Source organism: Oxyura jamaicensis, chromosome Z, assembly GCF_011077185.1.
Source record: "Oxyura jamaicensis isolate SHBP4307 breed ruddy duck chromosome Z, BPBGC_Ojam_1.0, whole genome shotgun sequence".
Taxonomy (NCBI): Eukaryota; Metazoa; Chordata; class Aves; order Anseriformes; family Anatidae; genus Oxyura; species Oxyura jamaicensis.
Window position 1 is genome coordinate 74,619,552 of NC_048926.1, and position 13,414 is coordinate 74,632,965.

The following is a 13,414-nucleotide window of genomic DNA, read 5'->3' on the forward strand; positions in this document are numbered from 1 at the left end:
TTTTTTCTTTAAATCAGCGGATTTTCTTTAGCATAGTAGCTGTGCCTCCTGCTGGGGCTGACCTCCCACGCCACGCTTGCTGCCAGACAGGCTGCATGACAGTGAGCATGCTTTTCAGAGATGTGCTGGGGCAGATACTGCTGCTGCAGGGTGCAAGCAGAAGCCTCCTTGTGCAACAGCAGGCAGCCAAGCTTGGGCTTTTGTGTTCCCCAGAATCACAAGCAGCCCCAGCTAGTGGCTTGATGCTATTTGATGTCTCTGGTAGGCGCTCACTGACTGTGCTGTTTGTTTTGCAGAATGGTGACTGCCAAGGTGTGGGTGCTGAAGAAGCATTTTGAGGGTTTCCCCAAGCCCAGCAACTTTGACCTGAAAAAGATAGAGCTGCCAAGCCTAAAGGATGGAGGTAAGTGGAGTGCCATCAGCTGTTGCGTGGAGGTTGTTGTGTTGCTGACGTATGGCTGTGCATTTGTAGAACTGTCTGTATGTTTCTCTAGCTCAGATTTTCACCAAAAGGCTTGGCACAGCTTGTGGCAAGCCATGTGCCTTGGCAGAGCAGAGCAATTGCTCAAGGACATGTGTACTGATGGGTTTAGTGCATTTTGAGACGTGCTGGCATCTGATTATACACACAGAATTAGGAGGCTGAACTCTTCAGCTCCAGCATGTGGTGGCTCTGGCATGCCTTTCAAAGTCCCACAGCACTTAATCACACATGGTGCCTCATGGCAAAGGTTTTCAACTCTGTTTGCAAATAAACCTTGCTGGAGAAAATTGCTGAAGTGATACACCCTCAAAACCAGCTGTTGTTAGGAAATGGAATTCATTTAACTTAGAAGGAGAAAGAGAAGTGAACCTTGGCCACAGCAGTGATGTAACTCTAGTAATATACAAACATGCTTTACTGTTGTAAAATTGTCATCTGCTTTACCTTGCAAAACCCTTTGGAGGAGGCTGGAGAAGATGGTAACCTCTGGCAGTAGGTTTTCAAAGAATCATTTAATAGAATCATAGGAAGTCTTGGGTTAGAAGGGACCTTAAAGATCAGCCAGTTCCAACCCCCTGCCATGGGCAGGGACACCTCCCACTAGGTCAGGTTGGCCAAGGCCCCATCCAGCCTGGCCTTGGGCACCTCCAGGTATGGGGCATCCACAGCTTCTCTGGGCAACCTGTGCTAGTGTCTCAGTACCCTTACAGTGCAAAATTTCTTCCTAATGTTAAATCTAAATCTATCCTCTTTTAGTTGAAAACCATTCCCCCCTGTTCTATCATTATCTACCCGAGTAAAGGGTCCCTCTCCATCCTTTTTATAAGACCCCATTAAGTATTAAAAGGCCACAATGAGGTCTCCTTGGAGCCTTCTCTTCTTCAGGCTGAACATCCCCAGCTCTCTTCGTATTTCTTCTTAGGAGAATGAAGGAGAATTCATAGGAGAATTTTACTTGGATTTTTTTTTATATTGAGAGATAGTCATGGGGGACTCCCACTGCAGCGAGAGTGAGCCCATAACTGGGAATCATTAAGGCTGGAGTCAACTGGGGCTGGTCTTTCATTTAAAGAAGTAACAAGGGAAGACCTGCATTCAAAATCTACTTTTTAACAATGCTTATCTACGATTTTCACCATTTTAACAGCATGAGAATGTGAATAAAAATAGAAAAAAAAATACACAGGCTTTACTTGTGTGTTTATGTTTTGAAAAGGGTGGGGATTATAATAACTTACTTAATGCTGGAGATGTTGATAAAAGAATGAACCTTGATTTTTGGCTTCACATGCATATCCACACCGTGCTGTTTTGAACCTCACCCCACTGTTTGTCCTTTACAAAATTTACTCCAGTTTAGGTGTGTCAAAGAAAACTCATTAAAGTGCTAGTAGTAAGGTTTACAAGTTAAAGGTTTGAAAGGTGATTTATCTTACACATACTTTAAAGCAGTTTTATAGCATGTGTAGTTCTGTAGAGTTCATACACATTTAAGAAAAAAGAATGATGCTTGCAGGTATTGAAATGACGTGGAGTCATGTTAAAGAGGCAGCCTTTCCTATGTTACACAGTTTTCTTCCTGCTTACTCTGAGCTGTGGAGGAATATTTGTATCCAAATATATTTCTAGCTTATGTTAACTCGGCTGCTGCAGCATGGGCAATGAAAAGCATTATTAGATGGAGGTGAACAACTAACGCGAATTAAGCTACCTAGAAAACGTGAGCTTTCTGTTCAAGGGAGCAAAGTGGTGTATATCATATGTGCCAAGGTCTCTTACCACCCTCTACTGGATGAATCCTGAGAAGGCTTTTTATATACATAGGTCAAAAAAGTTAAGTGTTTTGTTCAGGGGTTTTGGCCTACTGAGTCTTCTGCAGAGAGAGGAGGCAGATAAACAGGACAGAAGAGAAGCTAACTTTCCAGAGACACTTCTGAAAGTGTCTTGTAAGAGCACAGTGGTAATCCAGACAAAGCTACCGAATGTCGTAGCTTCTTTTGGATAGTTTTTTTTATGCTGATATATGGGGTTTTTGAACTTCTGGGAATTCCTAAGCCTTTTGTTAAAAGACTGCCTTGTGGAACTTATGCTTATTGTACTGCTGATGCCCAGGAATTTGCTTTTTCTTTTGTTTCAGAGTTGCTGCTTGAATCAGTGTTTCTTAGTGTTGATCCTTACATGAGGTATGTCTTCTTCCCCTTGTTTTCTTTTTCCCCAACTTTTTAAGTTGCTCGCTAACTCACTTGAGCTCACAAATGAACCTTAAAAGAACATATACTGGGAGTGTCCCACATTTCCAGAGTCCCAGATTTTAGCAAGCTAGTACTTAAGGATACATATTCTAAATAGTCCATTGCTGATATGCCCGTACTAATAGTCAGTAATTCAAGGAGAAGAAGACTGGGAAATTTGACCCAGAGCTATGAGGAAGTCCAGTAGACCCTAGTCTCAGAAATAATTATTTGGCGTCTCAGACTTTTGTAATGGTGGACCATGCAGGGAAGATTAACGCTGTCCTGTCTTGGACGCTTTAGCTCAGTGTTCAGTCAGGATGGGATGCTTGAGTAGGTGTCCATGGAAATCATCCAATTTTGTTGTTACTTTGACAAGCTCTTTGTGGTCTGCTTGGCATCACTGCTTATACCGTTTCTGGGTGAGGCAGTAGCTACTACTTCATAGTATACTTGGAAGATCATGGAAGTTGCTTACAATAAGCTGTGTCTCTGCCTGTGTTACAGACCTTATAGTCAAAGGGACATGAAGGAAGGAGACATAATGATAGGCACACAGGTTGCCAGGTAAGTAAGATCTTCAGTTCTTGTTGTCCATCCATGTGGCAAACGTTAAAGAAATGTACTGACATCTGGGACATTGCAGTCTGTGTGTCTGTTTTTTTTTTTTTTTTTTTTTTTTTTTTTTTTTTATGAGTCTACATACTGCTCAAACTGTATTCCTTATCTACAATGGGATGGAATATATTTTTCCTCAAAGAACCTCTTTTACGTTCTTGGAGAACATCTAGGCCTCTGGTGTAAACTATGTGTTATTTCTGGAGTCAATATTACAAGGAAAGGCACAAATTGCCAACCTTTGTAAATGGCATGAAGGGCCAGCTTCACATTTTAAAATCAGATGTGCAGAAATTGCAAGCCCCAGACCATGTGTGCTGACAATTCCAGCTGTGACTATCTCAGTGTCACCTAAGATGCAACTCTAGATGTAGCCAAAAGGCTATCTGATCTTAAATCTATCCTTTTATAATCTTGTGGTAATGATTTAGCTATACAGATGGTTCCCTTTGCTTGATCCTGCTGCGCTGCCTCTAAGTAGCTGTCTGAGAACATCTGTAGCCTCTGACTCTTGTGGTTCTCTGCAGGAAAACTGAAGGCTGGGATATTTTCAGTATTTCAAGGGTGCTTACCTACTCCTTCCCAAGCTAATCTTCCTGTTGGGCTGAGAAAGTAGAATTTCCATTTTGCATAGAGGAAATTATTATTATTGGATACTGCCTTCCATCTGTTCCTAAGGAGCATTTTGTTACAACAAGAGGTTCCATCTTCAGGATCTTCAACTTTTAAAGGAGGTGCAGGTTTTCTGAAAAGGGAACTGCTTGTTGTAGCCTGTTTGTGATTTAGCTTCTTGCTTTTCCATCCTTAATCCCAGCATCCTCTTTCCTACCTTTGAGCTCATTGGAGCCTAGTCTGAATTCATACCAGACTGATGCTAGTTGTTTGTCATGGGTCAGGCTGAGTTTAGAATCCTCATGCCCAGTTTTCCTATGCTGATAAGAGATAGTAGCCATTTCAGAAGCCTAGAGCATCAGTAGGGTATGCACTAAATGTCCTGACATGAAGTGTTTTTTTTCTCCTGCATCAAAGGGCAACAGGAATAAAAGAGGAAAGAGACAGTTAAGATTTTCTCTCTGACAGGATATTCATTAAAAACAAACAAACAAAAACAAACAAACAAACAAAAACCACTTTTTTTTTTTCTTTGCTTGAACAGGATTATAGAAAGCAAGAATCCAGCTTTTGCAGTTGGGGCCTTTGTTGCGGCTAATAGTGGCTGGAGAAGTCATTTCATCTCCGATGGGAAAGGCCTCCATCTCCTTCCTTCAAGCTGGCCAGAATCACTCCCCAAGTCTCTGGCTCTTGGGACAGTTGGCATGCCAGGGTGAGTATTATGATTCAGAGGAAGCTGTCCTCTGGATTTTACTATGCAGGGTGTTTCTGATCTTCTTTCCATCATCTTTTTCTACTACTATGCTGTCTGGTCACTCTGCTTTAAAAAAAGAAAAAGAAAAAAAAAAAACACAGAAAACATGTATGTGTCAGGATGCCCTCACCCTACAGAGGGTCTGAAGTTTGGTCCATCCTTTTGATCGGAGATTTGCCTTGGAGATTAGGGTGCCAGTCCTTGAGGATCTGTGGTAATGCAGGAAGAGGATCCAGGAGGGGCTGGAAAAAATCAAGTCCAGTCTGGATTAACCTGAGTGGATTATTATTTAATTTATTTATTTATTTATTAACTTTTTCATTATTAACTATTATTTAATTAACTGAGTGGATTGAATTACAGTGGTTTATGGGCCAGTCTGCTTCTGCCTATTGTGCTCTTCTGCTATCACTGTATTTCCAGAATTGTCACCAAAATGGCAAGAGACAGCTGTTTTAAGATGGAGGAAAATAGCAGTCCTTTAAATCACACTGCTGCACAGCTCACACAGAGCTATTATTCAGGGGAAGCCATAATCACACTATTGCTTTCTCTCAGAATCCTGCTCATATTTCTTATCTCCTTCTGTGTTGTTTGTACAGGAGTTCAGGACTCTGTGAGTCTTGCTGACACAAAAGGCTTTGAAAATTGTAGTAGTATTCTGAGTGATGCAGAACTCCTCAGATTTCATTTTGACATCACTCCAGATGCATCATTTTCTAGACAGCAGCAATTCACCCTTTCAATTAGGAACAAGTGGGAAGCTCTATACCTGAAGTTAGAAGAAATTAAAGAGAAACTTCTTGGGATTCTGGGCCAGTTGATCTCATTAATTCTTACTTCTTCAACTTGTGAGCCCAAGGAAAGCAGTTTTCACATAAGGCAGACTTCTACCACACCATCCAGCTTCCCAGTAGTGTGTCTTATTTTTCTGGAGTGGCTGTAAGCCTTATAATGGAAGTGAATGTGCTTACAAGCCAATTTAGAAAGTTACACCTTTTTTTTCTTTCTTTCTTTCTTTCTTTCTTTTTTTTTTTTTTTAATAGTATTTTTTAAGGAATGAGGAAAATTAAATCTTGTTCTAGTTGTGTTGATATTTCAGTTTATCGTGGTCAATGCAGACCTCCGTATCTGTTTTCTTTTATTGCTTGTTGAGCATCTTTCTTTTTCTTCACAGCCTTACCGCATATTTTGGTCTGTTCGAGGTCTGCAAAATGAAGCCAGGAGACACAGTGCTGGTTAATGCTGCAGCAGGTGCTGTAGGCTCTGTGGTGGGGCAGCTTGCTAAAATTGGGGTGAGTGGCATGAACTGTTTGTCCTTCCATGTCAGAAGGCCGACCTGGCCTTCTGAGACCATGAATGATCAAGGCCATGAATGATCAGGAGGGCAAGCATTGCTGAAGGCGTGCCTGTAGTAAGCTCTTGAGATGGAACAAGCTGCTGAAGATGTAGCAAAGCTAGCTTTGGTTTGCGAGAGCTCAGGAACTCCTAGGGTCACAACAAGTGAATTTAAGGGTGAGCCCTCCATCCAACACTCTGAGTGACATCCCGTGTTGTGAGGGCATTTAGAAATATTTTTCTTTCTTTCCTTGCAGGGTTGCAAAGTGGTTGGCTGTGCTGGCTCAGATGACAAGGTTGCTTATCTGAAAAAAATAGGCTTTGATGAAGCCTTTAATTACAAGACCGTTACATCTTTGGATGAAGCACTGCGTAAAGCCTCTCCTGATGGCTATGACTGTTTCTTTGACAATGTGAGTTCAGAAAGAGGGCCTTGCCCTGAATAGACTATTATTTTCCTTAGACTATAGCAGGAACTCAGTATGGAGTTTCATTTAAGTGATACATAGGTTCTGTAAGAGCTTACTGCTTCCCTGTTCCCTTCCCAGATTTTTCTGCAGCTGCCTTGGGTGGTAACAGACAGAATAAACACTGAAAGGCAAAGTTGGATTGTTAGTGCTAACTGAAGCTGAACAGAGAGCAACATGCCTATTCCTGGCCCCACCTTGGAACATGCAGTCTTCTGCTGTTTCTGGAAAAGGAGGGAGGATGAATGGCCCCATGTTATGTGGTCCAAGTGGCTACAAGGGTAGTACCAGTAAACAAAGCAGTTGCAATTTGCACTTATAAAAATTCCTAGAGAGGTTTGTCTATGGTTTCTGACCTCTCACTGGTAGAGCTCGTGTTAGCAGGCAACGTGGACTGGTCTCAGTGGGCTGTTTGAAGGTGAATATCTTGTTCTATAGACTGGGAGAGTTTAAGAGTATGGCTGCAGTCAAACCATGTCAGTTCACCCTCAAGCCAGAGAACAAGCCCACTTTTCTTTAATTTGTGTATGCATTATACCAAGCTTTGTGAGGCAGATGCAGAGTTAAAACTGGTTCCCTACGTTCATAGGTAATTTTTAGAAAGGTGATGTAGTCCTCATAGGCATTGACTAAGAGTAAGGGTTGCTGCAGCCACAGTCTTTGGAGGAATGGAACTCAACTGTCCACCCCTTGATTGAACCCGTTCTTTTCAGCACATCTCAATGCTGGCAAGTTTTTGGTAGTCATTGCCAAACAGTGGGTTTTCTCTTAATGTTGCACATCCTCTGCTTCGTGTAGGTGGGTGGAGAATTTTCCAGTATTGCCATCAACCACATGAAGAAATATGGAAGGATTGCAGTCTGTGGAGCCATCTCTCAGTACAATGACTCCATGCCCCAGAAAGGTGTGTGCCAACTTCCACGTTTCTAGGTTTAGTTACTATTTGATGACAGCAGAGTGGGACATAGTGGGAGATTCTTGAGATTTTGCTGGTTATTTCAGCCTGCTAGTTGAGTTTGTGTGTGTATATTCAGATAACAAACCACTGCTCTAGGGCAGCTGTTGTGTGACCACACTTACGTGTACATGCAGTCATACTGCTTAGTACACACTCATATCAGATGGAGAACATCAGCTGATTAGAAATGAAGGAGAGACTGAACTATATGAAATAAGAATCCCCAGGGCTCTGAGCAGATACAGATCAGTGGAACACATCAGGTGTGGTGGAATGATGGCATTTACACCATGCATACTTTCAGATGAGAAAAAGGATTTCCCTCAGGTTTTTAGATGAGATAGCTTGGTTTTAATTTGTGTGTGTGTGCTTGTTTGTTTCTTTCTTTCCCCATCTCATCAGTACAAACATTTCAGTTACTGGTGAAACTGTTGGGAAATATGTCTGAAATTAATATTCAGTAGCATTAAATTTTCCAAATGTGCATTCTAGAAGAAACGAGTGTTTTTAGGAACTGCATTCTCTTTGACTTTAGACTCTCAAATCACTTCAAAAATGGGACGGGCTTTTTCAAGTGGGGAGATTATCACACGTTTTTATTACTGAGGGAACTTTTTTTTTTATGTATGTAACTTTTTCTGAGCTTTAGCCAAGAACACCAGAGCTCGGCAGTCCTATCTAATAATCAGTTAAAACAGTACTTTGAGGATTAAGCTGAAGCCCCTCAGCAAAGGCCATTTTACTTCTGAATGAAACTTTTCTCAAGTGCTGGGTGTTCAGCCTCACACAGCTTTAACAGCTCAGAGCTTTGTTTTCCTGGGTGGCTCTGTCCCTGAACCCATGATCTTATTATTCTTGAAATTCTTTTTGGAAACAATTGAAGCTGCCTCTGGCTGGAACAATGTGATTCAGTGTCCTTTTCTGGCTAAAAGCTCTCCTTATGCACTGGGTCTCATTTTAAATGAGACTGGCATTACAGGCAGCTTGAGGGTTGGTTCCTTTCTCCTGCAGGACCTTATGTTCAGATTCCAATGATCTTCAAGGAGCTTCATATGGAAGGGTTTATTGTCACTCGCTGGAATAACCGCCGGGAGGAAGGTCAGAAGGCACTGCTGAAATGGGTCCTGGAGGTAAGAAAGGAAGGGATAATTTTCTTTAAGGTGTACTTGCACCATGGCTTACCTCTTTGCAAGGGTGTGTCTCTTGTCATAGCTGGTGAAGTGAAGTCCTGGTATGATTTTCTTCTACCTGACATGATCTTTGAGCCTTTTGAGGACACTCAAACCATACTGAATACGCCTGATGCCTTTCCACTTCACTGAGACTTGTGATATTAGCCTATGGTCTTAACTTAGAATCCCAGAATACATACAAGCTTTGGAAGAGGATCCTTCCAGAACCATTCTAAACAATTCTATGGCAATTAAGAGTTTCTTATTTAGAGTAATTCCTCTATTTCTCCTTCAGAAATCTCCTTTCATTTGTAGTATGAGCAAGCATTGTACTCTTGTGCTCGAATTAGTGGCAAAAATCAGTGCCCTTATGGAACTGGGAGCTGGGCTCTAAAGGGAGTTACTAGGATTTTTTTTTCTTTAATTTTATTTTTCTAAATGGAGGCTGAGTTTAAAACTTGATTCATGGCTGTGAAAAATATGTGAGTTGTGAACATCGAAGGCTAAAAGGCTTTTATCTCTTACAAATTGAGAATCTGGGGAGGCTTATCATTTTGATCTGTCATTTTGATTTGTAATTCCACTCTTCACTGCAGATAGAAACAGGCCTGGCTTTGAGGAAACAATGTACTTGTCCATTGTTTGGGGACTGAGAAGCATTAAATCTGTTCTGGTGATTTTTTTCAGCAGTGACTTTTGCTCCCTCTTCTGACTACAAGGGGCGGAATCTTGCTACAAAAGTGGATTCCTTTATATAATCACTATATCCAAACCTAGTTTTGCAAAGTTACCCTGGTGAAAATTTGTTGGTGGCAATTTAGTCTCATGAAGATTGTGAAAACTAAGCAGCTGATGAATGAGCACTCAGAAGTTTCCTTTCTTCCTTTTGACAGGGAAAATTGAAGTACCATGAACACGTCACTGAAGGATTTGAGAACATGCCAGCAGCTTTCATTGGAATGTTAAAGGGAGAAAATCTTGGAAAAGCTATTGTAAAAGTCTGAAGGTTGCATATTCCTGGGGAGGCAGGCAAAGGAGAATGTGATTCTGTTCAGATAAGTGCTTTTAACTCACTGTTCAAAAGGTATATTTCAGTATTTTTGGTGGACGTTGGTGAAGATAACCCCTTAATAATTGGTCACATAACTGTAATGTATGTCAAAGGCCTTGCTCTTGAAGAACTTGAGACTTGCTTCCCAAAGATAAACAAAAAAGCCTTAAATCTGTTAAACCTCATCAGAACTGTAACTGATTTAATAGTAGTTTGAACAAATCTAGGTGGACTCATAGAAAGAAAAGGGCCATTCTGAAAGGCTTCCCAGCTGATGGCACATCTGATGACTAATGTTTACCTATTGATTTGGCCCAGAACTCAGCAAGAGGGAATTTTATTTTGTAAACAATATTAAGGAGCAAAGATCAGGCTAACTGTGCAGGGGTTCCCAGTTTCCTCACAAGGCTGGCAATTTTTTTTTTTTTTTTAATATCAGGAAATATAGGCATCTTAGTTATTCTGGGCCTATGGAAAGGAAAAAAATAAACCTATTAATGAATACTTCACTTGTGTTACAGTTCTCCTTGTGGAATGCCCTGCTCTTAACTCCCTGGCACTTAACACACATGCTTGCAATATTTTAGTCACCTTATTTCTCCCAGCAAATCCCACAATATGGGTGGTATGGCTAAGTCACATATTTCCTTGAATAATGTGGGGATTGGTGTCTAAGCTTCAAGCTGGGCTTGCCACGCTGTTCACCCTGGCTGTCCCTGAAGATGACAGCCGTATGCTGGCCCTATCTGTGCTACATTCGTGTGCAGGACCCCCATGGTGCTGAGTGAAGGAGACACACAGATTAGCAACAATAATTATCTTAGACGTGTTGAAAGAGCTGAACAAGAACATTATTAGCCACAGTTAGGTTACAGAAGGTGGTGATGTTCCTTCCATTTTCAGGTGAAGAATGAACACAGATATAGAATTCTGGGTTAATTTTTGTTTTCTTGTTATTCATCTATGAAGACAGATTGTAAAAGGCCCTAGTGTCTTTACAGGAGCAGAATTAGATGATCTATCTGTCAACAGGAAGAGATCATTTAAGATTTAGAATAACTACTAGAGGAGAGGTGCTTGTTGCTTTATAGGGGTTTCTGAAGGGAAAGGCTCGCCAGTTTGTGTTAGCTCCAATGCTGTGGTTTTCAATTGGCCTCTGAGAAAATTAATACCACTGCACAGTGTGGAAAAAGATAAAAAAGAAAACGGATTTTGTTGCCAGTAGGTTTCAAGTCTTCTGTCTAGAGGCCTGCTTTTGTTTGACCTTTCTTTACTGAGAAATTTTCAGAAGACTTGCAAGTCCTAAAATACTGAATTGTTTTAAGGTCACTAATTTCATCATCTTTTGTTTCGAGTAAAGTTGTGATTTGTAGTGAATTAAGAACAGCCACAGGGGGTTCCTGTCCCTTGTAAAATGATTTGTCAGAAGAATTCCATCTTCAGCCTGCTTTGTAATAAAACACTGAGCTGTATGTTCCCCTTGTGGTCAGTATATAGATTTTATGCTTCATGAACTGCAGTTGATTTTGCAAGGTAGTTACACTACAAAAACATAGCTTTAGTTGTAAAATAACAACAACAAACTTGCCCCACCTGTGAACTTCAGTATGAACACAGCTGTTTCTTCCAGAAAATTCAGACTTTCTTATATACTAGGATCCATGCTGACATGAATAATACCAATAATGCCTTTCATTGTCAGGTAGTGAGGTATCGCCTTGAGTTCTCCCAGTGGTTTCTCCACTGGTTGTCCTTGTAGTTTTAAAACTTCTGCAAACATAATTGCATTTCTTTTCTTTTTTTTTTTTCTTTTTTTTTTTTTCAGTATGCTGATGAAAAAAAGAGTATTAAAAACAAAATATTTTTTCCTGAGTGTAATGGGAGAGAGAGTGTCAGTGGCACAAGAGTAAAGACAGGTTAAAGTTCACACACATTTTGTATTTTTCCTGCCCTTTGCCTATGTCCCTCTTTGAAGCAGACAAACTAACCTTGTGAGTACAGCTGGCATAAATAATTTAGGTGACAGGGTCCTGTGGAGAGCAAAGGTAGAACTGTGCAGTACTGGGATAGGCCCTGTCTGCCAATAAATGACTTGTGTTTTTAGGCAGTTTTAGTAGTATCATTGCTGTCCAGTCTGTCTTCCATCCAGTTGCACAAGGACTGTGAGCAGGCAAACACTGGTTGCCGTCACTCTTTGTCTAATGCTAGCACTTTGAAACTGAACATAGAAGCTTTCTGGGAAAGGAAGAGGAGTTCTAGAGTTTCTTGGAATTCTAGAAAGCCCCATGCTCTCGTGTAGCCCATTACCTAGAGCTACCACCACCCCAGTGCAAAGGAAAAGGCACAAAGCATTCCCAGAGTGAGTGTACATATATATATATATATATATATATATATATTAAAAAAAAATCTACAGAAACAGTCACTGCCACCTTGTGGAGACTTGTATGGCACAAACTTGTTTTCTCAGCCAGCTGCAAGTGGGAGCAAGTCCACATGCAGCTCCCACACTACTGCACCCACTGTTTACCAGCTTGGACCAATGCCAGAGAAGAAGAGGAATTTCACTTGGATTTCCCCATTGTCACCACACAACTTTTTCAAAGTTCCCTCAACTTTTCTATGTGATCCTTACCAAATCTGTAGGCATCTTAACCTGCAAGAAACATCCACTGAAATGAAGGGGGCCAAAACTAAGGAGGACACATCATAGTTCCAGCTCTGCTCAGCTAACACAGCTCACCACCTACTAGTCCCATGCAGTGAGGGCCAGCAGCTGCATCCAACACACAGCTCCCAGTCAGACTTCTCCTCCTCACTATAGCTTTGTGCTTGGTATACTTACCAAGACCTACAGGCAGATGTTTTGGAAACTATGGTAGATTTGCTACACCCTGTTACAGAATCACAGAATCACAGAATAATCTAGTTTGGAAGAGACCTCCAAGATCACCGAGTCCAACCTCCGACCTAATGCTAACAAATCTTCCACTAAACCATATCCCTAAGCCCTCCATCTAAACGTCTTTTAAAGACCTCCAGGGATGGTGACTCAACCACTTCCCTGGGCAGCCTATTCCAGTGACTAACAACCCGTTCAGTAAAGAAGTTCTTCCTAATATCCAACCTAAACCTCCCCTGATGTACCTTTAGCCCATTCCCCCTCGTCCTGTCACCAGGCACGTGGGAGAATAGACCAACCGCCACCTTGCTACAGCCTCCTTTCAGGTAGCTGTAGAGTGCAATAAGGTCGCCCCTGAGCCTCCTCTTCTCCAGGCTAAACAGTTCCAGCTCCCTCAGCTGCTCCTCATAAGACTTGTTCTCCAGATCCTTCACCAGCTTTGTTGTCCTTCTCTGGACTCGCTCAAGCAACTCCATGTCCTTCTTGTAGCGAGGGGCCCAAAACTGAACACAGTACTCGAGGTGTGGCCTCACCAGAGCCGAGTACAGGGGGGCAATCACTTCCCTGGCCCTGCTGGCCACGCTGTTTCTTACACAAGCCAGGATGCCGCTGGCCTTCTTGGCCGCCTGAGCACACTGCTGGCTCATATTCAGCCGACTATCAACCACTACTCCCAGGTCCTTCTCTGCCAGGCAGCTCTCCAACCCCTCATCTCCCAGCCTGTAGCTCTGTTTGGGGTTGTTGGGCCCCAGGTGCAGGACCCGGCACTTGGCCTTGTTGAACTTCATGCAGTTGGCCTCGGCCCATCGGTGCAGCCTATCCAGATC

At 41.9% G+C, this 13,414-nt stretch overlaps 1 protein-coding gene across 3 annotated transcripts in view; it reads left to right on the forward strand.

Moving 5' to 3' along the window:
• Positions 1-10,102, forward strand: part of PTGR1 (prostaglandin reductase 1) — a 10,732-nt gene extending 630 nt beyond the window's left edge. Inside the window, exons 1-10 of one of the 3 annotated variants that reach the window (XM_035309983.1) lie at positions 153-170; positions 297-403; positions 2,622-2,667; positions 3,223-3,282; positions 4,490-4,657; positions 5,877-5,994; positions 6,295-6,450; positions 7,303-7,408; positions 8,474-8,592; positions 9,528-10,102. In XM_035309983.1, coding sequence (XP_035165874.1) covers positions 298-403; positions 2,622-2,667; positions 3,223-3,282; positions 4,490-4,657; positions 5,877-5,994; positions 6,295-6,450; positions 7,303-7,408; positions 8,474-8,592; positions 9,528-9,638 — 990 coding nt within the window. In that variant the 5' untranslated portion in view covers positions 153-170; position 297 and the 3' untranslated portion in view covers positions 9,639-10,102. Of the gene's footprint in view, positions 1-152; positions 171-296; positions 404-770; positions 865-2,618; positions 2,668-3,222; positions 3,283-4,489; positions 4,658-5,876; positions 5,995-6,294; positions 6,451-7,302; positions 7,409-8,473; positions 8,593-9,527 lie in introns of those variants that run through there. The other 2 variants (XM_035309984.1, XM_035309985.1) reach the window with 2 other exon arrangements.
• Positions 10,103-13,414: the final 3,312 nt, after the last annotated feature.